The 24,537-nt window shown below is 48.5% G+C and overlaps 2 protein-coding genes across 4 annotated transcripts in view; one reads left to right on the top strand and one right to left on the bottom strand.

Annotated features, from left to right (window-relative positions):
- The window catches only part of ITPKB (inositol-trisphosphate 3-kinase B), a 100,043-nt gene that overhangs the window by 68,849 nt on the left and 6,657 nt on the right, over positions 1 to 24,537 (bottom strand). The gene's annotated exons all lie outside the window — the stretch shown is intronic.
- LOC309644176 (uncharacterized protein) lies at positions 2,070 to 24,530 on the top strand. 2 transcript variants are annotated; one of them, XM_082427744.1, is made up of 3 exons: positions 2,070 to 5,293; positions 6,172 to 6,266; positions 14,937 to 24,530. In XM_082427744.1, exons 1-3 carry the CDS (start codon positions 4,685 to 4,687, stop codon positions 15,145 to 15,147), a joined length of 915 nt encoding a protein of 304 aa, XP_082283870.1. In that variant the 5' UTR covers positions 2,070 to 4,684; the 3' UTR covers positions 15,148 to 24,530. The 2 variants fall into 2 exon arrangements, with proteins under 2 accessions (XP_082283870.1, XP_082283871.1); XM_082427745.1 differs by lacking the exon at positions 14,937 to 24,530 and adding an exon at positions 9,054 to 14,345.

Genomic DNA, 24,537 nt, shown 5'->3' on the forward strand with positions numbered 1-24,537 from the left:
AGCATTTAGACCTTGCAGATGACCCTGAACTGGTTCAGTTTTTCCAGAGGGTAAGGTGGAAAGATGACACAGCCATATGTTCTTCTTGGGCTCTGACCGACAATACCACTAAGAGGAACATTTTCCAAATTAGTAACCAAAGGGAGTAGAGAAAGGGTAATTTTACGAAAATGCTCATTGCTGCATATAGCAACAGCTACAGTAAAGGCATGACCATGTAAATTATGTAGCGGTTCAAAGCTGAGACTCAGGAATCAGGCTGCAGTACCTTTCTAGATACTCTGTGCCTCAGTTTCCTCATCTGAAAATGGGCTGCTATGAGGATTAAGTAAAATAATCCATAGAAAACACTTAGAACAGTGCCTGCTATACAGTAAGTACTTGATACAAGTTAGGTGCTATTACTATTATATTCACTTAAAATGACAAGCAGATGACCCCATGTCAATTCATGAAAATGAAAATGTGAGATGACATTAAAATGATACAATCAAAAGATAAAACTACCAATACTACAATCAGATTACACGTATGTAAAACAAAACTATGCAGCTTATCAAAGTACACTCAGAATGAGTGAAATCATTCGTTTGATCATGGTTATCGTTAGTCCTTCTCCCTAATGTTTATGTTAAAAATCAAAAAGAACAAAGAAAATAATCAACACTGCCTCAAACCCTTTGTAGGATGAGGCAGGGAACAGAGCGAGGGACCTGATATTGTTTGCATGTCTACATCTGCCCTGAAGGAACCCAGCAAAAACGTGTGCTGGGTGGAGCTTTCCAGGAGTAAACACGTACTAATGGTTTTAAGTCACTTCGACGCCAGAGGCGGACTTGGGCACAAGCTTGTGACACATTCTGGTCAGTGAGACGGGGCTATCTGCCAGCCATCTTCTGAGAAAGATGCCTGAGACACAAGGAAGAGTCATCCCCTTTTTCCCTCCACACAGGACACTTGGACCTGCACCAGCCGTCCTGCCACCCTGAGAAGAGGGGCATCACCGTGCTGTGGGGACGGAGCAGATCGATGCAAAGGACATGAGTGACTCTGCTGCTCTAATGAATTACCCAGCGCTGCAGCTGCCTATGCTGGAGCTAATTAATTAAGGTGAAACATTATATTTTCCTTACTGTTCAAGCCCACACAATTGCAGTTTTCTGACACTTGCAGCGAGAGCATCTTAACTAATGAGGCAGGGAGCCTGAGCAGCCCCCTCGAAGCCCCGGGCCCTGTGGAATCTGCCAGGAGGCCTCACCGTAGCCCATCCTGGGAGAGAGGTCAGGGCAGGTGGAAGAAGACAAGACACTGGCTTTTCTATCCCCATCTTACAAAAGAGGCCTAAGGACAACTCCAGGTGGCACAGCAAGCAGGTGACAGCACTGGGCAGCAGAGCCCCAGACGCCTGGCCCCTTAAGAGGGGACCTCCAGAGGCCTCCTGGCCTCCAACGCTCATTTCTGGATTCACACATTTCACAAAGCCTGGGACAAAACTGCCCTCTGGAGTAGGGCTGCCAGGAAAAGTACAGGACACCCAGCTAAGTTTGAGTCAGATAAAGAACGGTAACTTTTTAGTGTTAAGTATATCCCATATGTGAGGCTTCCGTGCCTCTGCTCCAGCTCTCCCCTCTCTGCCAGGCACCAGACTAGGGACAAAGGCCTTTGCCTGCACACTGGACATGGAGATGGCCCCCCTGCCCCCCGGTCATCATCTGGGCTGCCCTGGGTGTGTCTGGCCCAGAGGTAGGAGGATGGCCTGCGTATGGCCTCACGAGGTCTCCCATGAGTCTAGGAAGGTCTGATGAGCATGATATAGTAACAGACAAGAAGTGGCTGATGCTTCAAATGCAGGGGTGGGGCAGGCGTTGCTATGGTCCTGGGAGGTTTGGCAGCTGTGCAGCAGGCGGTAGAGGACCTGGAGGAGCACAGAGGCTCCTGACCTCCAACTTCCCCCATAAGAGCTTCACTGATGAAGCAGAAACTTCCCTGAGCCTGCCCTGTCTGAATATGACTCCCCTGCCTCTGGCCAGCGCCGGTCCACTGTCTATAGACTCACCTCATCTGTGGTCACGTCGGCCGCATGGTTCTCTCCAGCAGGCCATGTCTTACAGCACAATCCCCCAGGCCGAGCACGAGGTGTGTGTAATTTGCTTGGTGCGACACTATCTACACCTGCTCACAATCCTTTAATACAGCTTGCTGATGAGAGGGGAGCCTCATTTCCTGGAACCTGGCTTCATGGTTCCTGTCTGGTATCCCTCCAGTGTCCTGCCCAGGCCAGTACTGGCCCAGAACTGGCACACAGTAAGTGCCTGTGAAGAAACAGCTCACTGACTAAGGAAGATCTGACTGACTGGCCAAAAACTCCAGCCACGTTCCAGCGACAGACACATCTCCCTTCCCCTCCCCTCTCTCTCCTCTTCCCAGTTTGCCGCTTCCTGTAGAAGCTGCTGTGCCAACAGGTATTGTTGGAAAAGTTTGAGGCTGGTGACCATGACCTTCAGAAGGACAGAGGGAGAAAACACATGGAATCTCCTACATTCACAGTGATCCCTCTTTTAACTACTTGTCTTTTTTCCTTCCAGAAACGGGAAGGAGAACTAAACAGAAATGGCAGGTAAGAATGCTATATAATTTGCAGGGCCCAGGGCAAAGTGAAAACAGCAGCACCTATTGTTCAAAATGCAGGGAAAAGGGCCAGGAAAGGTAGTAAAATATACAACTTTTTTCTTTCTTCCACAGTCTCTCTTTCTCTACCTGATGTAGTGTTGATTCTCTGCTGTTTAACATCTCTGGGCTAGTGCAGACCCTCACGGGACCCAGGGGTCTCACCCCATGACTCTGGCCACTCAAGGGGGCTGCCGGGTCCCCTCCCACCAGCCGCCAGGTCAGGGGCGGAGAGGTCTCCTCTCCCCACAGGTTCGCCTGCCCCAGGATGGGAGCGCCCAAAGGATCACAACCTCCGTGTGGGACACTCTTGGTACCTGGATGGGGAGGGAGCGTGAGGCTCGACCCCACTGAGTTGTCGCTTTGCGGCGTTGCCAGCCTGGGGTGGGGATGGCCACCACGCCCCACCTTGCGACACCAGTGGCACAGACCCTGGCCCTCCCAGACCCCTCCCCCAGGCCCCTGCTGGGACGTCAGCAATTGCTGGGGGGTGGGGAAAGGAGGCAGGTGGCGCCCCAACCCAGGGGACCTAGGCTCCACTGTCTCACAGGACTTCATTTACAAAACACAACTCAGAGACAGAATTATTAAGAATGTCAAGATGGCGACTGCAGAGCATTAAGCCCAAGGGTGGGGACTTTGCAGGGAGCACGGGGCCCTGTGTGACTGCACTGCTCACGCACCCATGAAGCCGGCCCTGAGGTAACAGTGCTGATTCAGAGAAGATGGAATGAAAATGTAAAACAGACAGCTAGTGGGAAGCAGCCGCATAGCACAGGGAGATCAGCTCGGTGCTTTGTGACCACCTAGAGGGGTGGGATAGGGAGGGTGGGAAGGAGGCTCAAGAGGGAGGAGATATGGGGATATACGTATACATATAGCTGATTCACTTTGTTATACAGCAGAAACTAACACAACATTGTAAAGCAATTATACTCCAATAAAGATGTTAAAAAATAAGTAAATGACCAAAAACAAACAAAAAAATATATCAGGCCCATACCCGGCTCAAGATAACAAGGTGTTTGCCTAATATCCCACCCCTGTCTTCTCTCCACCTCTCCAAAATCCTTTGGCTCTGACTGGGGTCCTCCTGAGAAGCTGCCCAAGTAACTAATTCCTTGCAGTGGTTCCTAACCAGACACAGTATGTGGCCTGGCCCCAGGGGGCGTCTGGAAGGGGGGTGCACAGCGGACAGGGGGGTTACTACTGGCAAACAGTGCCCAGTGGTGGAAAATACTAGATGGCCAGCAGTGTGCTGGGCAGTCCCAAACTATGAGACGGGTCCTACCCAGCATATGCCAGCAACGCCCCAGCTAGAAAAACCACGCAGGGGAATTTCGAGTCACCAAAGCTTCAGTGGAAACCTGCCCTTCCGGACCTCCTCTCCTCTATCATGGAGGCGACAACAGAAATAGCTCAGGAGTCCTGCCCGTTGTCTCTTCCAGGTTTGAGCTGAACTGCTGGGGTGTCTGCCAGTACTTAGCACCCCTCACCCACCACGCCGGTCCCTGGCCCCGAGGCCCCACGTGAAGGGCAAGAAAGAGAAGAAAGAGGGGGTTTCATGGCAGGCTGGGGCCATTTGGGGCCCCAAGTCAGTTAGCAGGAGCTTGAGCGTGAGGTTGATCATTCTTCTAGACGCCCTCCGTTCCCTTCCACCCTCCTCCCAAGCAAGCCCTGCAGTGCCCTCGGTGGGGGGAGAGTCCCCCAGCCCCCGGGACTGGGAGGAGGGCTTCAGGAAATCTCCCTGCGGTGGCTACAGTGAGCCAAGCCAGGGTGGAAACTTAGCAAGAGTGAGATAATCGCCGAGTTTTATATATAGCACCTGTGTCTTCCGGAGACCTCAGAGCGGGGAAGGACAGGTTTAACCACCTTCCACCTCCCCAGGGGTGGGTAGGGCTCACCAGGAAGCAGCCCTTCTCGGAGCCCTGCTGCGAAGGGTCGGGCCCCTGTGGGGGCCACAGCAGTCTGGGTCCCCTGCCCTCTTGATCACTGTGGGCACAGTGCCAATCCGAGGATGAGTGAAGGGTTAGCAAGAGTTCACAGCCTCCCCACAGTAAGTGGGCAACTGAGAAAGACGGCAAACACAGCTGGGCTACAGGCCTCCTCTGCCCAAACAGGTCCCCAGAGCCCGTGCACTTGCAAACAGTTCCTGCTCAGCTACCTGCAGCATGCCCGCTTTACAGCCGAGAAAAAGGTGTTGAAGGGACGGTGGTCCTGGCTGGGGAGCCCTGGCCTGGGCGGAGGGGGAGCTGGCCTGGCCCTGGCCCTGCACCCCGCAGGTCCACCTGTCTGTTCCCGTCTGGTCCTGCATAACCTGCTGAAGGGCACCATCAGCTTTGATGCTCTCAGAGGGAGAAAGAACAGGACAGGCTGGGGGTGTGAAAAATGGAAGGGAGCCATGGTGCATCACAGAGCACCCTGGGGTATCCGACAGCAGAGGGAGGAAGCCTGTGCAACCCAGGTTAGGCAGCTGTCAGCAAACCGCAGGACGGTCAGGAACGCTACCCCACTGCACACCTGGCATCGCAGCCCTCCCCTGGGTACAGACACCCCACGCACCCCTACAGCTGCACACACGCGTGCGCACACACACACTCACACATGCTCCAGCAAGACCCCAGAGGTAAGGAGACTCTGGACCTAGCTGGCTGTTCTCGGCTCTTCTGGACCCTAGAGCCTCTACCTCCAAGTTCCCAGATTGTGACTCATCCTGTCTCCCTGTGGGTCGATGCCTGTGTGTCCCCCCTGCCCGCCCCATTTCTGTCCACCTCACTTGCCCTGTCTCCCTACACACCACAGGGAGAAACAGTTTGGAAACAGAGTGGAAACCAGGTTTGGAGAGAGCACTTCACTGGGGAGGGAAGTGGCCAACGATTGCTATCTTTATTTCTATTTTTCTAAGACCTCTGTGCCCCCTCTGCCTAGGGATGACAAGGACTGCATCCTCCCCACAGGTTTCCGGTTTTTTCCCATTTTAGATCCACTGCAGCCAGCCTCTGTCTCTATCTCCTCACCCCAGGGCCTGGGACAGAGGCGCGGTCTGAGCGAGTTTCCAGCAAGGAAAATGCTCCTGGGTTATTTATAAGGCATTGGTTGAGACTTTCTAAAATCATCCCAAATGCTCTCGGTGGCTCCTGCTCTCATCCAGGGCTTCCTTCTGTCTCAGAACAGCCCCATAAATTTACAGTCTACGAAGGACACCATCTTGCTACTTGGCTCGGGCTTGAAAGCTGTTCTACTTACTACAGGATCAGCCAGGGAAAGCATCCTGGGTGTTGAGATAACTACCAGTGTCCTGAACAACTACACCCACTTCCATAAAACAACCTACTGCATCCAGGTCTTATTTTCTTGACCCCTTTCTCCCACTCCCACCCCCAACATCCTAACTCTAAAATGTGGGCCTGTGACTTGGTCCTAACCCACAAGGACCTCTCTGGCTTATTCAGAGTATTAAAATTTTTTGGAATCTTAATAGTTTAATTTTCTCTTTTTGCTCAGCGATTTCACACTGGCTTTGGCAATAGGCCATCATTGAAAGCCAAGCTAGGAGGCCCTCAAAGAGAGGATGACGTGTCCGTGGTCGCACATCCCAGGTGAGGACCTTTGACATCTGTGGTAGACGTGAGTGCTGTCTCCAGCACATTTCCGGTTCTTTCCCCGGGCACGTGGTAGGACTCGAATCCCCTGCCGCCTTAAAGTTGAGGACATGAGACTTGCTTGGTCAATTAAGTATGAGCAGAAGTGATAGATGCTACTTCTGGGCTGAAGCTTTACGAGCCAGGATGGGATACACCACATTCTCATTCCCTCTGCCCTGGTGCTCAGCAGTGTTCCAGAAGTGGCTGCACCACCAGCCTGGGTCACAGAGTGAAGACGACAAGCAGCAGAGCCCACAGCTGACCCAGATCAGGCAGCAGGCATGAGCAAGAAACAAACGTTTGATGTTTTAAGCCGCTGATTGCGGGGTTGTTATGCAACAAAACCTAGCTCATCCTGACTGATACAACACCTTTGATTGAAAGTAAGAATTATACGGCTGCTGTGAACCCAGCCTGATGCTAAGGAAACAAGAAAACATCAAGAGAGGGAAGTGAAGGGTCCAGAGGGAACTGTCATCACTTAAACCTGCCTTGTCTTCTCACGCTTTCATGCTTTTGTGCCTGTGGGTCCTTCTATTCCAAATATCCTTCCCCTTTCTCTACCTAAGTGAATTCCTCCAAAATTGAACTCAAACAGCACTATCTTGGAGACTTCTCTTCCCAATGACCCCAGATAGAGCGGCATCTGTCCTCTGCTTCCGACAGGACTCTGCATGGACTTATTCTAAACACACGGATACTGTGCTAAGCACTTATTACCTGGGTAGGCAGTATAGAGCCGTGGTTACTAGGACAAGCTCTAGAGCAGTGGCTCAACCAGAGGTGATTTGCCCCTCGGGGGACATTTGGCAATGGCTGAAAATATTTTTGGTTGTCACAACCTGAGGGAGTGCTATTGGTCAGGGATACTGTTAAACACCCTACCGTGTGCAGAACAGTCCCCCAAACTATATATATATATATATATCTGGTCCAAAATGTCAATAGTGCCAAAGTTGAGAAAACTTATTCTAGAATAAGAATGTCTGGATTCATACTCTGACTCTTCTACTACTGTGATTTTAGGCAGGTCACTTAACTCCTCATTCAATGCCGACCACATAATAAATGTGTAATAGGGACTTCCCTGGCGGTCCAGTGGTTAAGACTCCGAGCGTCCACTGCAGGGGACATGGGTTCGATCCCTGGTCAGGGAACTTAGATCCCACATGCTGCGTGGCACAGCCATAAAAACCAAAAGACAAAACAAAACCAAAAAATGAAGTAAATAAACGCATAATAGATGTTGGGTATTGTCGTTTGCCTCCTCGATTGAACTGAAAATTCCTAGAGGGTAGGAACTAAGCTTCACTAATATGCAGATCCCTACCTGCCAGCACAACTTGGATGCAGTCAGCACACAATAAATGTTTGTGGGCTGTAGGAATAAAGAGTTAGTTCACCCTTCCCTGAAAGTTAGCTAGTTGCAAATAGTAGATAAAACCCTCCGCCTGGTCCCAAGAAGACAAAGTCTGTGCATCTAGCAAAACCTCTGCTGGTTTTAACGTTAAGTATTTTATTACTTCTAGTTCATTGCAAAGTACTAATGCAAGTATAGTAACTCTCATTATCCAGAATATTTAAGAAATGAGGTCAACACACACACCATCCTGGAAGAATGCAAGTTCATGGGAAATGAGTTTTATAACAGTGATGCTATCTGGAGAAGTGACTTGAATCAAAATGAACTTCTCACCAACAGGCACAATACGTTTTATTTATTCAACCTCAAACCAAGTGCAAATATATAATTTTAATTTGAAACAGGAACGTAACAAGAGGGTTTTTTTTTTTCTTTCTTAACTCTATTGAACAAGTTCAAACCAGAAATAAACCTGGATTTTCAAAAAGTACCAAACCAGAAAAGCATTCTGAACCAAACCATCATGTGATTCAGCTCCATCTTTGGTCTTGGACCCAATCAAATGACCACTACAATGTGCTGGAATATTCTAATGGGCCACGGGGAAAAGCCTGTGACCATCTACGTTCAGGAGACTATCTCCACTGCCCGGGCCGGGCTCAAGGGACACTCCTCTGCCCTTTCTCCAAAACTCCTCTAAGCCCACACAGAAAACAATTACTTCTTTATGATAGATTGTTTGTACAATTTCACCAAAGGAGATTTTGCAAATATTATACTTCATTATACCGAGGGAGAAACAACCCTGTCTTTTCATTTCTTATGACTCACTGACGCAAAGATCAAGGATGCTTATTTCACACGCTGTAAAGTCCCATATACATCATTAGACAGAAGAACAAAAATAAATACATTCTTAAGCAGATGTCATCTACCCTGCTTCCCAGTGGAGACCAAACCCTCCAGCAGGCCCTCAAACTGGTAGCAATTCCATTAACACTCAAGACCACTTCCGGCCGCCCCTACTCCTGACACAGGAGGCAAGAGGCGAAAAATCAACAACACTGCCAAGCAGCCGAGGGTGAGAGGGTGCGATTCAGTGCACCCTGAACAATGACTTCAGTCACCACTGTCCTTAGCGGTTTTAAATTACACGACACATTTTTTTGTTTAATTAACATAAAAAGGGAAGCACTGCTGGGACCTTCAGCATGACCCTGTTGCAAAACTAAACCACACAGCACAGGCCCCGCTGAGGAGACGCAGAGGGAAGGAGCATCTCGGGGATGGGGGCCTGCTGGGCCACAGCCTTCCAGGAGGCCCAGAGGGGGCACGGAGACACTCGACAGTTCTTCCTTTGTTTTTGCTTTTATTTCCAGGCCCAAAGACACCTTGCCTTAAATATAGCACCTGTGAGTCAGCCTCGGCGGGATCCTGAGGAGACAAGAGCTGACGGTGTGTGGGTGAGGAGGCCCGGGACCTCCCTCCTGCACACCGCGGTCCCGCCAAGGAGGTGCTGCTCTGGGGCACCACGCTATTTTAGAGTCAGAGAAGCTTGGGGCATGAAGGGACCTCAGAGACGACCAAGCACCCTCCCCTGAAGCCCTGAGAGGGGGAGCTCATGCGGGGGCGGGGGACCAATGCACAAGGCTTTTGACCCCTGCCCATGGTTTCACAGCAACTCTGTGGAATTTTTTTTTTTTTTTCTCTAAGCCAGGTGATTTCACCGAAGAGGATATACAGATGGCAAATAAGCACAGGGGAAGATGTTCAACACCATCAGGGAAAAACCAATTAGAGCCACAAAGAGACAGCCCTGCATAGCTATCAGAGCGGCTAGAATAAAAAATAGTACCACCACCACGTGCTGGCGAGGATGCAGGGAAACGGCATCACTGCTGGTGGGAACGTACAAGGGTGTGGGCACTCTGGAAACAGCTTGGCAGTTTCTTAAAAAACTTTAATAAATACGCAACAGCCTATGACCCAGCGACTGCACCCCTGGACATTCAGCTCAGAGAAATGAGAGCTTATGGTCTCACAAAAACCTGTACCTGAAGGTTCGCAGCAGCTCTACCTAAAGAACCAAAAACTGGAAACCACCTAGATGTCCCCTCCTAAAAGTGAGACTTTCTTCAGAGTCTCAGAAGGCCAAGCCGAGGCTGAGAATTCCAACTGACAAGCTGAGGGGCCCCATGAGAGGGCGGCGGTCCCTCCACTCCTGCCTGCCTTTGCCCTGTGGCGCTGCTCACTGCCCCACGTGGCCCCTACGTGGTGCTCACCGGAGGTCACCTTCCGGTGGTGACAGTGCTGTGCTCCTAAGGAGACGCACGGCATCCTCAGAGCTCACACCCTCAGGTCTCAGCTCTGCCCACTGAGGCTATGCACAGAAAAGTCTCTTCTTGTAGGTCAGGAGCCCCGAGGCAATCATCTATGGGAAGCCTGGGCCTCCTGGCCACCTGCCCCTTTGGAATAAATTTCCTCCCTTAGCTCATCCAGTGTCTCCTAATTTATCTGAAGTCTGTAGGCAGGTGATGCAACCTGATGCACCCACTTCCAAGTGAGGTGCTAATACTGTGTTTGAAATATAAACCCAGGACAGGCTTTCACCTGTGCCATTTGAAAGGGGCCAGAATGCCTGGGGCTGCGCCGTATAACCGAATCCAGGAACCCATGAAACGAAGAGGCCCGTGACGCCCCTCTGGGTGGCCCGAGGAAACGGGACACGTACAAATCATTGCTCTGTACCTGCGGGGACCCCTGTCCTCGGGCAGCACTGCCCTCTCTCTCCTATGGGAGGGGGCAGGCGAGTCCCCAGGGCCCCTGGGGGCTGCAGAACGAATGCCTGATGCCCTCCCCTCCCGCCACGGTGAGGGGCTCACAGCCCAGCTCTGTCCGAGCAGTGAGGAGCTTTCACTTTTTATTGCCCTTTTGGGTTAGGAGTTCTTCACTTTTCCACTCCACCAGGCCGGGGGCCGAGAGGGAGCTCCAGAAGCTCACTTCTGCTGCAGTTCCATCTACCGATCTGTGTTTCTGTACAAAGGCCCATTCATTTAGAAGGAAAAGAATCCTCTCTCAGTTCCACCCCTGTGAACAGAAAACTGATCTTGAACCAGACTAAAATGCTACTCCAAGGCAACCATGTGAAGGCAACTCTCCTGCCCTCCCCCCCCAGATGTAATATGTCCGCGGCAACAAGCAACTCTAGTTCCCTCAACCATCTCCAAGGCCTGTGCTTCAGACCCCTCGTCAGCCCAGCATCTTCCTCTGCACTCAGTACAATTAGTCCCCATATTCCTAAAGCACGGAGCCCAGAACTAAACTCAGCATCCCTCTGCACAGAGCTCCATCCCCTACCTCTCTCCTCCAGGTGACAGACAATGGAAGGAGCAGGGAGCTGGGAGATACCCATGAGTTCAAATCCCAGCCCTGCCAATGCCCAGCTGTGCCCCTGGGACGGGCAACCTCATCTGCCTGATCCCTAGTCTGCTCGCTGTAAAAGGAGGAAAATAATATACGCCTTACAGAAATTGAATGAAGTCACTTATGGAACGCACCTGGCACAGAACAAGATACTTCTGAAATCCTAGCCACTGTTATTTGATTATTGTTGTGCAGCCTAAGACTGCTGGGCATTTGTTAACAGCTGCACCACCAGCTAATGCACGCTGAATTTCTGTTAACATTATAACTCCCAGCGAATTTCATAAGAAATATTGCTGAGCCAGGTCCCCTCCATCCCATCCTTCGTGCAGCTGACTGTAAAACCTCTACTCAGGACTTACATCCTCTTTTACAATACCTGGTCATGGAGTCATACTGAACTATTTTCTGAAATTCCTGAAATCTTATTTCCAAAGTCAGTGTAACATGTCTGCAAACCACGGTCAGAAGTCAAGCTAATGATCCCCAGCAGTGTGCCACCTGGGACATTCAGGGCACTTCCCGCCAGGCTCACCCCCATTGACCCTTAGGGCCCGCTCCCTTCCTCTGCATCTCCTGGTGAGACTCTACTGCCTTCCCCCTGGGGATGTGGTATTTGAGGCCAATGGTGACAGATCAGAAAATCTAGGCCAGTCCAGAATGCCAAAGAAAGGATGCCAGGAAGAACCTCTGACCTGCAAGACTTTGTTCAGCTTCTCAGGGTGAACCAGCAGCTAGCCCACAGTGAGGGGGGGAGGCGGCTCTCCGGAGGGAGTGGGCTGATTTTTAATGTGCAGTGTGATACCACAATGTAAACAGCAACCCAGACGCTGCTCCACATGGCTTTAGCCCGGGATGGAAACTAATTACCGTCCTGTGTGTATTTCCAGGTCGGGGCAATAGGGAGGTACTGTGCTGTGCACTCACTATCCAGACCGCCTCTGAGGTCAAGGCTGCCACACACTAACAAGTTCCTTTCGTGGTTTCATTCCTTCCAGACATCAGCCCCTCCATCCCTGCAAAGGACAGGAGGAGACTGGGGCTCGGGGGAGGGGGCATGTTAGCACAGGCCAGCCCTGAGACCCATCTCTCCAGAAAGGTGCGTGGCCCAGTAACGCCACGTGAAGGACCCAACAGTTTAGGGCCTGGAAGCTCTGCCCGGATGCCTAGTGGCCGTCTTGGGGTGGGAAGGTGAGCGTGGACCAGCGGCAGACAGAAAGGATGCGAACCCCAAGGGTGCACACCACAGGCTGCCACCCCGTATTACAGCCAAGAAGGAAAGAGGGATTTCCACATCACACATCGAGTGTGCAGCAAAGTAGAAGCCCGTGTTTGGCAGGCAGGGTGCCCAAGACTATGGTGATGTCTGGCCCCGGAGCAGTCTGTGCTGCTCGGCGGGGACTTGCGGCCACAGAGCCCCAGCTCCTGCCAGGGTCTGCACAGACTCCCACAGGCCCTCCTGGAACTCCGAAGTATGCTGGTATGCCCAGGTCAGTCCAGCTGAGCCCGGCCACCTGACTGCATTCTCCCTCCATACCACCCTCCACCCTCCCAGCCCTGAGAACAGGCCAGCAGGCCGGGTCTGCTCAGCCAGGACGTCGGCAAAAAGCGGCCGTGTGGCTAGGAAGTGTTGGGCAGGCTCTCCTTTGCTCACTCTCCTTTGGGGCGTGCAAAGCTTGCTGCAGAGACCACCAGCCTGGGCCTCAAGACCTCAGTTGGGCCTGCAGTGGAAGAAAGCATCTCTTTATTCTAAGAGAGAGAATAAGGAACATCTTAATAAGAATGTGCCCAGCCCGCCACCAGACACGGCACAGGAAAGCAATGAAGGCCAGTTAAATCACATACAAGTTCAAAGACCTCCCTGGCAGGAAGAGACACAGCTATACACAGCGGTGATGTTTCTTATACACATGTATATATATTTCATTCTCTCTCTTATGAGCAATGGTGACTCTAAAAGACACACCAAGAAAGCAGAGGAGTGAGGGGAGGGGAGAGAAGAGATGGAGCCTTCTTCACCCGCAAAGGCTGGGCCTCCCGTGCCTGGGTGACCTCAGCCAGTTTCCACCTCCAAAACAGAACAAAAAGAGGCTGGTCCCCGGTGAGTAACCTGACACCTCTTGCCAAGCTACTGAATATAATGGATTGTTTTTTAAACTTTAAGCTCCGAGCCCTGGTGACAAAGTGAGGCCTCTCCTGCAACTGAGAAACCTTCTTGGAAAAATAAGTCCTGCTGCCTATTTTGTCATCATCCTTTACGAGTTAACTGAACTTTGGGATGAGGTGGCTGGGGCCACTTGAAGGCAAGTTAGTGTCACAACTGGGGAGGGGGGGCCAGAAGAGGGGCTGCCTCTATCCCTGCCTGTTCTGTGCCAGGTCCTCGGGCCGCAGGATCTCCGTTCATCTTCACAACAGCGCGTGACAGAGGGTTGTTATTCTCACGTGGGAAATGAAGAAACCAAGGCTCAAAGAAGTGAAGTCCCTGCCAAGGTCTGGGACGGAGTGAGGGTGTGGCTGGCCGGAGCCCCCTCTCCAGCAGACCCTCTCACTTCCTCCCCACTCTAGCACAGACCTCCTACTAACCTCAGCATCAAAGAGCCCCCAGGCCCCATTTTTTTCTGCTAGGGGAAGAAGGGCCCCAGCAAGCAATACTCCCTTGGGTACCCTCGTCACTTTCACCTAAACAAAGAGAAGGGTGGACATTGCAGGTTCAGCATAATACGCTCAGGAAGGAGAGCACCGCTGCCTCTAAGCCCTCGCAGTTGCCGTTTGTTGGGCATTTATAGTATGTCCAGTCACTGTGCCAGGCACTTCACACAGGACCTCGTTTAAGGCTCACAACCTTAAGGCTGGTATTAGCAGCCCCACTGCACGGATGGTGAAACTGAGGGACAGAAAGGTAAGACATTTCTCTAGGGTCACGCAGTCAGGAAGTGGCAGAGCTTAGACTCAAACCCAGGACTGTCCTGACGCCACGCCAGGGCTCTCTCCCTGGAAGGGTCTACACAACCCCCAGCCCAGCCACCCCCAGGGCTCTTCCAAAGCTTCAGACTGAGCAGACACTCACTGAGCAGCAGTCCCTCCCAAGTTTTCCTGACCGTGTCCCTCTGGTCGACTGGGGTGGGGATGGGGGTTCTCCCGAGGCCCCGTTTTAGCCGTCCAAGCACTACATTCTTTATCTGCTGAGCATCAATTTGTGTGGTGCTCAACGCAGGGCGTTAAGGCTTGCGGGGGGGTGGGGGTGCCCTCTTCCCTTCCAACCTCGCAGAGTCTTTGGATCCAGAGTAGTCCCTTTGCTTGATCACTTCTAACAGAGACAGCAAACCCCTCAAGGCCTTGACTGTCTTCAGTGGCTGTCGCCCAAACTCAATTCCTCTACTCCCTGTTCCACGACACGCACTGAAGCTTCCTGCACTTCCCATGCCAACATTGGTTCATTATTTATTAACTCATATGTAATGAATGTGCTCGTTTAATAGCTAGACAACTTGTTCTTGAGTTTCACAAATCTCAAGTCTGTCCGTTGGCATCCACTCTGCCTTAGGGGGCACATCCCCAAGGACAGGGATAGCAGCAATTAAGCCATTCTCCCAAGCACAGGTATCTGCAGACAGAGGCGGTAGATATAATGCCTGCTGTTTGGGCAGCCACGGGGGTGCCACGTCCGCCTCTCAACGTGGGCAGCCACCAGAAGGGAGGTCCAGCTCTATGAAAGGGTTTCGGGATCTAGCCCAGGCCCCGGCCATACTTAGGAAGTGCCCAGGAAATATCTGCTGAATGTAATGTCTGCTTTAAAAAAAACTCAAGACTTTGCTGAATTCCTCCCTTTCACTTTCCAGGACACAGAAGGGAAAACCACAACTCGGTATTGGAAAAATCAATGCTCCCATTAAGCATCCTCGGACTCTGGATGGAGCAGAGTCTGCTCTCAATTATTCAGGAGCTGACAGACCTGCTCCAGGAACATCAGACCCCTGCTCTGTGGCCCCTCCTCGCTCCCTCCAGCCTTTCCTCAGGCCCATCACATTCGCATCTCCATGGGCCAGTTAGCAAACCACAAGGGGCATGAAGCCTTTGTCCACAGTCAGCACTGGCTTCGATGGTCACTTGGGCAGGAGGTGGCGCTACTGAGCAGCCGGAGTGGAACTAGGATGTAATTCCGAATGTCTACTCACCCCTGCTCCCCGGGCCCACTGCCACGTCCACGTCAGAACTGGCTCTGCCGTGGACATAGAGCTTGTTTCTGACAGAGTCCTTAGCAATTTCTCTTTCACCAACACAGATGTGGGAATATCTTGCACTGATGCAGTGCTTGCCCTGGTCCATCCTCTTGGGAAAGCTTTAAAAACAACGTCACAGTTGTACACCTGAAACTAATATAATATTATAAGGCAATATTACACGTCAATTTAAAAAAAATAGATCATTGTTTATTAAAAAACAACAAGTATACTTAGAGTGTGCATGACAGAAATAAACAAATGAGTACTGTAGAAATCAAGAGAAAATCTGGGGGAAAAAGGCAACATCATAGTACTCGTGAAAAAAAAAATTTAGGCGGGAAAGAATACACTCTCAAAATGACTCTACAAACACGATCTCATTTAAGACTCACAAAGACCGCATGATGTAGGAAGATTATCGATGCACCCATTTTACAGATGAGGACACCAAAGCCCAAAGAGGCCAAGCGCCGAATCTGAGAGTCCTAGTCTTTCCAGCACACTGCACTCCTAGAGTATGCCCAGGAAAGTTCTCAGAGAAGGTCTTACATGTCCTAAATTACTTGGAATTAGCAAGATGCTGAATACTAAATGAGTACTTAAATGCTGTGACAATGATGATGACAATGGTGAAGAGGAGGAAAAGGTTTCAATGGCCTCATACAGACTAAAATACCAATCATAACGCATTCAAAATGTCCCCTACGTTAGCATATTTTTGTATCCGTAAGGATTTTTCAGTAGTTTCTCGAACCAGTGTCTTCCCAACCTCCCAGCTTGAACATACAGCAACCAATTTTCCTACCCTTGGCTCAGCAACCTGGGTCTCAGGATCTGCTGTCCCAACAAAACCTCCTAGCCATTTCTTAAGTTACTGGCTGCGGTTGGATTTTCCACTTGACATTGTTAAGAGATTAAACTGTTTATCTCATTGTCATACACAGGCCTTTTCAGTTTCCTGCTAATAGATTCAGGTTAGATAAGGATTACAGAAGTGATACTCCCTGAGTTCCTCTCCATCCCCCAGCCAGGTCTCCTTTCCCCATAGTTATGAGATGTATTGTATTAAACCTACTCTCCAGAGAGCTAACTTACAAAAAGAAAATCTTACACACCCATGCATAGCAGAGGATTAGCCAAACACCAGCTTCCGAACGACTGTGGAAGAAGCACTTAACACAAGATCCTGCTGAATTATACATTTTACGACTCAGTCATCAATTGCCATAGAGAAGAAGAAAACAAATTGAGCTGAGCCTGGAAAGAATGTCAGTGAAATTGGAAAAAACACTCGCTGGGAACCGCCTGGGGGTGCAGGGACCTCCCCGGTAACTGCCGGGGTCCCACCAACTCTCAGCATACCAAGAGAAATTGCCAGGTGAGCTGGTGAATGGCCAGTCACCAGGGAACCAAATCCCTCCGTCCCGAGGCACGCTGAAGACTCCCCATAGTGAATGAAAATATTAAGCGCTGCTAATATAAAATGTATTACAGCTTCTTCTTGGAAGAACAATAAACAATCAGTTTATTTACCCTGATTAAATGGAATGGGGGGGGCAGGATGCAGAGGACCCACTAAGAAGGGTAAAGAAAGAAAACAGCTGTCACAGTCCCAAAAGCCCAAGGCCAAAGTACCTCATTCCTGCCCTCCGGATGCATTAAGACCAATTTTATAAACGTGAGCAAATGGACCAGACCACCCTTTCGGCAAGCTCTGCAAGGACAGAGCCTTACCCGGCCTCACAATACATATATCATCTCTGGGTTAGGCGAACCCTAATCTTAGTCACCAGGTCAATGGAAATGATCTCAATGCCTTTGTTTGAGATGCTGTATCATTTTATTTTCCCTTTCCACCCAGAATCTTACCACAAAGGTAAAATGCTAGATTAACAGGATAACAGTGACCTTCAAGAGGGTGGAGTCTCTTCAGTTGAATACTGGTTACCACCAGGTCGAATGAGAAGTTTTTTCCTACTTACTCTGAGATGGGAAAATAAAAACATAAAAAACAACAAGTATACTTAGAGTATACAACAAGTATACTCCCCCTCCACGCTCCCCCTTACCCCATTAAATCATACATAAATATGAACTGCAGAGGTTCATTCTGCTTGCTTACTGTCTGCAGCTCCTACTTTTGGTTACTTATAAAACTTACCAGCTGGTTTGGAGCAAAACAGAAATAAACATTTCAGGAAATAAAAAATGTAGTACTGACTAGCGGCCTGAAGAGATACCTTTTGTTGAATGGGTTTCCATTAAGTGATATCAAGTAAATAAAATGCCCAAGTAAAGCTCAATGGAGGGGAAAGATCAGATCTCTAGGAGTGAATTCTTAATGGAACTGCTGAGAAACACACCGGACAAGTTAGTCAAAAGCCTGCGTCTTGGCTTACCAGTGAAAGGATGATCATAAATCATTCCTCATCAGAGAAAGCCTGGAGGGCCCTGCCTTCCCGTAAGAAACATCAGAGTGGTCTTCCCTGCACACACACTCTGCGAGAAGGTGTCCTCACTGATCTTGTTCCCTGAGGCCTGTATTGGTCTTTGATCCCCGGCCCCATAACTGAACCAAAGGAAACTACACTAGGAAACAGAGACAGAGGGTAAGACCAGCCTTCTTCTCAGTGTTCCATGAAATACACTTCAGGAAGCTGTTGTGGTCCCACAATAGCGTGTGAATTCACGGGTAGCCTGTGAATACCCATCTTTGAGAAATCAATTTCATGGCAGCCTTATTGGGTGAGGCAGAATCATCTTCCAGGATGGTACTGGGTGAAAGTGGCACCTCAACAAAATCCTAGAGTTGCTACCAAGAATTTCTTCCAAGGGACCCAACGAAATTTCCAGACAGACACTGCCTCACCAGTACTTAAGATGTCTCCTAATTCCACCTCCACTAACATTAATTGAGCCTGTACCATGTGCCAGGAGCCATCCGAGGCACTTTTAGAACACTGCATCCCTGAACTCTCATCCCCCACCCCGTGAGGTCATGTCTACTCTCTCCATTTTTCAGAGGGCTTGCAGGCCATGTGCAGACTGGGATTTCACCTAGGTCTCCTAAACCCCAGTCTGGCATCCCTACTCCTATGGCAGGAAGGTCACAGGAATAAGCAATGAGCCTGCCTTAATTGTTCCTTTTTTCCCTTTTTTTGTTCCTCCTCTCCCGGATGACTCGACAGTTCTTTTATGGGTAGATAATGCAGCAGAGCTACTGTCTATCACTCATTCATTCATCCATTCCTTTAACAAACATTTTAAAAACACGTCCTATGTTTAAAGCCAAGGTGGATCTCCCCAGGTGAGTAAGGAGTTTATCCACTAATGAAGTTTTTTAAGGGAAAAGAAAAATGTAAACATGACTGTATTGAATACGCTCTGGCCTCGCTTTCCTTACCTGTAAAATGTGGATATTGGAGAAAATGAGCTCTAAAAGCCTCTCCCAGACTCAGATTTATATTATGATACTTATGTAGGTTATAGAAAAAAAAATTGTTATTTTTTAAATTCTAAGAACAGAGGCCTAACTTCCTAATGAGATCATATTTATACCTATAGTGTCTTTTAGCCCAGGAGACCTGAATTGTCTTTAAAACAATAATATACCCCTGGAAAAATGAACGACCAGGTGTCTGGGGGAACCACAACGAGATAGTTGATGGCAGAATTACAGCAAGTCGAGTCTGACTACAGGATCATGGGACCAGGTTGGACCAGATTCTTCCAGACTCCCAGGGTGGCCTCCACAGTCTAGCAGACTGGACCCATCGGTCTGAGGGAATGCTACAATGCTGAGTGTTTCCATGTTGTTGAGGCCACCTGTAGTACCACAGTCCTTAGTTAACTAAGATAATAGTATGCAACCACAGGAGGGCACACAGTCTCAGGAGAACCGGACATACAAAATCCCAAATATCCCAATGAGACAATGGAGGTTGGCACTCTAACTGGCTTTTCATGTTACCAGAGAGTTCACGGTTGGGTTTGGTGTGATTTTGTAAACAATGAGCTCCCCAATTCATGAAAAATACATCATTCACAATGTCAATTCCACCCAGTCAGGAAAAAATCACTGCAAGGCACATTTGTCATGGGCTGGAGGGAACAATGTGTATAACCTACAATGCCAAGATCTCGTCTCTTATCAAAACCCATAGACCAGGACTTCCCTGGTGGTCCAGTGAATAAGACTCTGTGCTCCCTATGCAGGGGCCGCAGGTTCAATCCCTGGTCGTGGAACTAGATCCAGCATGCATGCTGCAACTAAGAGTTCGCATGCCGCAACTGAAGATCCCGAGTGCTGCAACTAAGACCCGGCGCAGCCTAAATAAATTTAAAATATGTATATATATAGACCCTCCCATGCTGACGGTGTGTCCACAACACCATTTAGAAGAGTTCGTGAGTTAATCCCGAATCACTGATTACCTGAAGTCTACAAAGTTTTTTCAACCAAGATATAAAATTCTTTCCATTAAATATTTTAAAATTCTGCCTTTAGACAACTAAGTTGAAACCTGACAAAATATAATAAGCCTAAACAATGTTATCAGTGCTCCCAGGAATATAAATAAACTACAGAGAACTAATCTAATCTGTAACTACATTTAACTGGCATGTGCCAACAAAATCAGAAAAGTGGCTTGGTAGCAATTTGGCGCTAAAAACCAAAGTTCTGAAAATGCTTTCTGTAACACCTGAAATACATTTCTCTAAAAGCAGAAGTCGTCCAGTTTAATACGTTTTTTCTTGTTAAACCTAAAAGCCTGGTAAATCTTGAGCTGTGTTTTTGTGATGCCTAAACACCAATCTCCCTTTTTCTCTACGCCCCAGCTTTATTTGAAATGATTCAAGCTGGATGAATTACTTTTATCTTTGATAAAACGAGGTCTTTGAAGTGACGTTTTGGCTCTGCAGAGGCAAAGCCTCAGTTTCCAAACTTAACTATCTGAGGAGGCCGAAGCCCTCAAGAGAACAATGCATTTTTCACTTGTCAGGTTAATGTGCTGGCATCCTACCAGCACGGCCTCTAATATCAGTCTAACCATTAACGAGAATCTTGGGTATTGTACTGATTTATTTTGATGATACTTTTTCAATGTGAAATTACAAAGAACCATTCTTCCAGTTAAGAGAGATGAGAGGCAGATAGTTAATGGATCTTAAGGAAAAGCACACAATTAAATGTGCCCAGTTTCGGCCTCAACTGCCTGAGGTCCACACCAAAGAAATCTTGTCACATTTCCAGACACCCTGATACGTACTTCACATACAGCAGGTTTTGAATCAAATGTCTGGAATTACATAGTCACAGAGAGTTAGAACTCTACAGGCCCCCATGAGCTCCTCCTCACACAGAATGCAAATTTTAAAAGGAGGGATCTGAGCCAGAGCTGCAGCCCTTGGGTCCCTTTGCCCCTGAGTCTTGGTTTCCTCCTTCTTAAACAGATCAGGGTAACACCCAGAACCTCACATAAATGACTAGGGGTCCTCCCAGATCTGAAAGGTCCTGAAGCCTTTCCAGAAAGATCCTGGCTGCACACCTGAGGGGGAAGGGTGTCCCATCTTAAGAAAACAGCATATGCAACCCGAACTCATAACCCCATAAATCTGGGCCTTCCATATTCTCTTCCAGATAAGAATTTCCCACTTAAAAGTACTTACCACTAGATTCTTTTTTTTTTTTTTAAGTAAGTATCCCTCTAAGGCTTTTAAATTTTAATTGGGTTTACCCTCAAATAAAAATTTCACACTTTTAAAAACCACATAAAACCATTTTAAACTGCTCGAATTTTTTTACCATATATATTAGTTAGTTTTTTACTTTAAAAAAGGCAACAAAACTAGTCAACACATAAAAAAAGTAAAGGAAACAAAATTCCAATGGCCCTGAAAAAATAGTAAGCACCAAGAAGGCAAGGATTTTGTATTATAATTCCTTAAATGTCCCCCAGGTAACTAGACCAGCATTTTGTTTTGGTTTTTGTACACATGATTGATAGTACAATTTTGGAATAAATCAACAAAATCTATTTTTGGAAGATGCATGCTTATTTTAATTTAGCACTTTAAACCTGGTGTTTCAATGGCCCAGTTACTTTTAAATGGAATAACACAGGGAGGTCAAGAACTGTTGATTAATTTCTAGTTGTCTTAAAGAACAAGAGAGAACACCCTTCTTCCTCAGTGCAATTCGCTTCTGTTCAGATCTCAGAAAACTGTAAATGTGAACACGCCTGAATTTAAGCCATTGAACGCAAAGCGCGTGATACAACTACTTCTGAGCAAATTTCAAGCGCCTGCTCCTTTAGAAACAGACACAGAGGAGCAAAAACTCGGAACACTCTATTTCAGAGACAGGCATATCTGAAGCCTGAGCTGTAGGAAAGGCCTGAAGCACTTTGCATACAGCTCCTACCCATGGAAGCAAATGAGCAGAGGCGCTTCTCACCACATTCCCTTTCAGTAAAAAGGCCTCTGCTAATTTGCATAATCTAAATGGCTAAATAAGTTTCAGAGTGCATTTCCAAACAACCTGCTTGTCACTTTGTTTTTAACTACAGGGACATCTTCCAATTCCCCTACACTGGCGCTGGGACTTCTCACAGTGATAAGCAGGCAGGGAGGCCACACAGCAGGAGAGCTAACCCAGCAGCCAGGTTCCAGGCTTTGCGGGGCTGTCACCTCTGCCTGCGTACCACGTCACACACAATCATCCCTCCGCAGAAGCAAAGAACTGCCACACGAGGCACGAAAGGTCTAACTCTGCTCAAAGACACAGCAGCACACAAAAAAGTGTTCTCAGTGTGGGTCTGAAGGTCAGGGGTTGGTTGTGTGACCAGAAGGCTGAACGTGCACTTTCCAACCTGTGTGTGTGAGTGGGCTGCTGGGAGTGTGTGTGTGAGGGTGCGCACGGGTGAGGATGGGTGCCCCTGAGTGCAGTGCAGCAGTGTAGACAGAAGCAGCACAGTCTGAGGAGAGGACCGAGTATTGATACTGTAGAGCCTCAAACAGCACCGGCTGGGGTTTTATCTATAAAACACTGAACAGCCAAGCCAAAAGGCCCAGTCAATCAAGTTATCTGGCCTTCTGTAGACAAAATATCAATCTCAGCTAATCAAGTGATTTTTGACTCAAGGAGCAGATGTTTTGGTGTCACAGATAAGGCTCCACCGCAACAATCTGTACATGAAAAAGAAAACTGAGCTTATCGTGCAAGCACTCAACCAAAAGCTCAAAAGTCCCTAGGATCCCATAATTTCCAGTTGGTTACCCACCCTTCCCCCCACAGACACTCCCTATCAGCCGCACATGACCAGAGAGCGAGGCTGGCAGGGGCTTTTTCCCTGGCCCTTCTCTGTGGGTGTCTGAAACCTTGTTTAAAGAAGGGAGGTAGGCTGGACCACGGGCAGGCCTCGTTTCTACCTCTGGACCCGTTCACTACCTTGACACCACTCAACCCTCTGGTTTCTTAGCTGGCATCCCTCTGGCAAATGAAAAAAAAAATATTGTCATCTATCATTATTTATCTCCCCTTTAACTCACTTCCAGACAAGAGCCCTTTTCAAACATCGGGACACACAAAATACTTTGAGAGCCAGCCAATAGGAGCTGCTAATCCACCACTAGAAAGGGCAAATGGAAAGTTGGAGAACAAGTTAAAACAACTTGGCTATGCTGGCCACGCTCCAGGGTATAAAAAGCCAAAGGGAGGAGTGGAACAGAGGACCATCTCATAGATCTTTAATTGTGGGCAAGAAGGCAGAGAAACCTGAGCCATATCCTCAGTGAGAAGCATTTTCCACCTGCCCTTCACCACCATCCATCCCCTTCCAGGTGGACCATCCCTCCTCTAAAGGTGGTGTGCCCGTGCCAGGTGCCCTGTGCTGGCCACAAAACGCCAGGCTGATTGGGGCCAGATTCTGCACACGCATTTGCCTCCCCATCATCAGCAGAAAGCAGAGTCTCATGAAAAGAAATGCCTGGTCTACAAAGATTCAGACTGTGATTTCTGAAGTGGGAGTCTGACAGACACATGCTTTGGAGTCCAAAATAACTTATAGAGCAGCATGTAGAGTAGAAATACAAAGTTCTCAGTTGCTGTGGTTTAAGTTATTGAGGTACAGCAAATAGTACTTGATATTCAAGATTAAATCGGAAGACTATCTACTACAATAAATGCAGACTTTCGCCCAAGGTAGCACAAGAACCCCTTATACACCGAACTAGGAAATTCCCCAGACTCTGGAAAAGCTAAGAGAAAGTCCAGACCTTTTCAGAAGCGCTAGCTTCAACTCTTACATCTTTCATACGATGCTCTGATCCTCCTAAGAGTGAAAACAGCCTAGGACTGAGATGAACTGTGTACAGAAATAAACCCCTGTCTACTGCCATAGCCAGAACAAGATGTCAGTGTGCTGAATCACAACAGATGCACTTGAAAACGTACTTGAAATGTACCTGTACCAGCCAACGAGCATATCCATGACGAGGTATCTACCCTAGGGATATCACCCAGATGCAGTTCAACCTAATGTAATATAATATTCTGTTATTAAAGGAACTATCTGCTTAGCTCAAAGCCTAGTTTTCATTTTAATTCATACATCAAACTGTATCTTCTGCTGGCCCCACAAATATTGCAATGTCCCGACAATTTACTGAGGCTAGGTGGTTGTTCACCCAGAAGACCGGCCACTGCCACATCTGCAGGTGTCAGAGCCCTGTTCCAGAATCACGTCACTCATTTTCCTGGCCTATTAGTAGAGCCTGAGTTAATTCGATGACATCCTTGTCAGTTCTCCTCCGCCTAAATGAATCACAGAATTAAGTGTTTCACCTGATCAGACAAAAGCTACTCTCAGCAGCTCTGTTCACTATCTTTGGAGATTCACCAGGAAGCTTTTGGTAACATTCATGAATATTATCTTCCCCAAAAATGAGTGGTGACCTACCAGAGGCACCTTAAAAAATGTCTTTTAAGATGTACACGGAAATAACAACAGAAATGACTCCGGTTCGCTATCCAAGCTACAAAGTGCGTGGCCAGTGCCTAGGTACCTCCCCAGCAGACACACCTGGAGAGAATTATAAGTTGTGACTGCCCCAGGGCCCTGGTCAGAGTCTTTCTGACTCAGCAGAAGGTAAGAAAAAGGGACACATGGGTATGAAAGCAGCACAAGTTCTAGAAAAATCTCAGGGCAAGACCTAC

Source organism: Balaenoptera physalus (genome assembly GCF_965194825.1).
Source record: "Balaenoptera physalus genome assembly, chromosome: 1".
Lineage (NCBI taxonomy): Eukaryota > Metazoa > Chordata > Mammalia > Artiodactyla > Balaenopteridae > Balaenoptera > Balaenoptera physalus.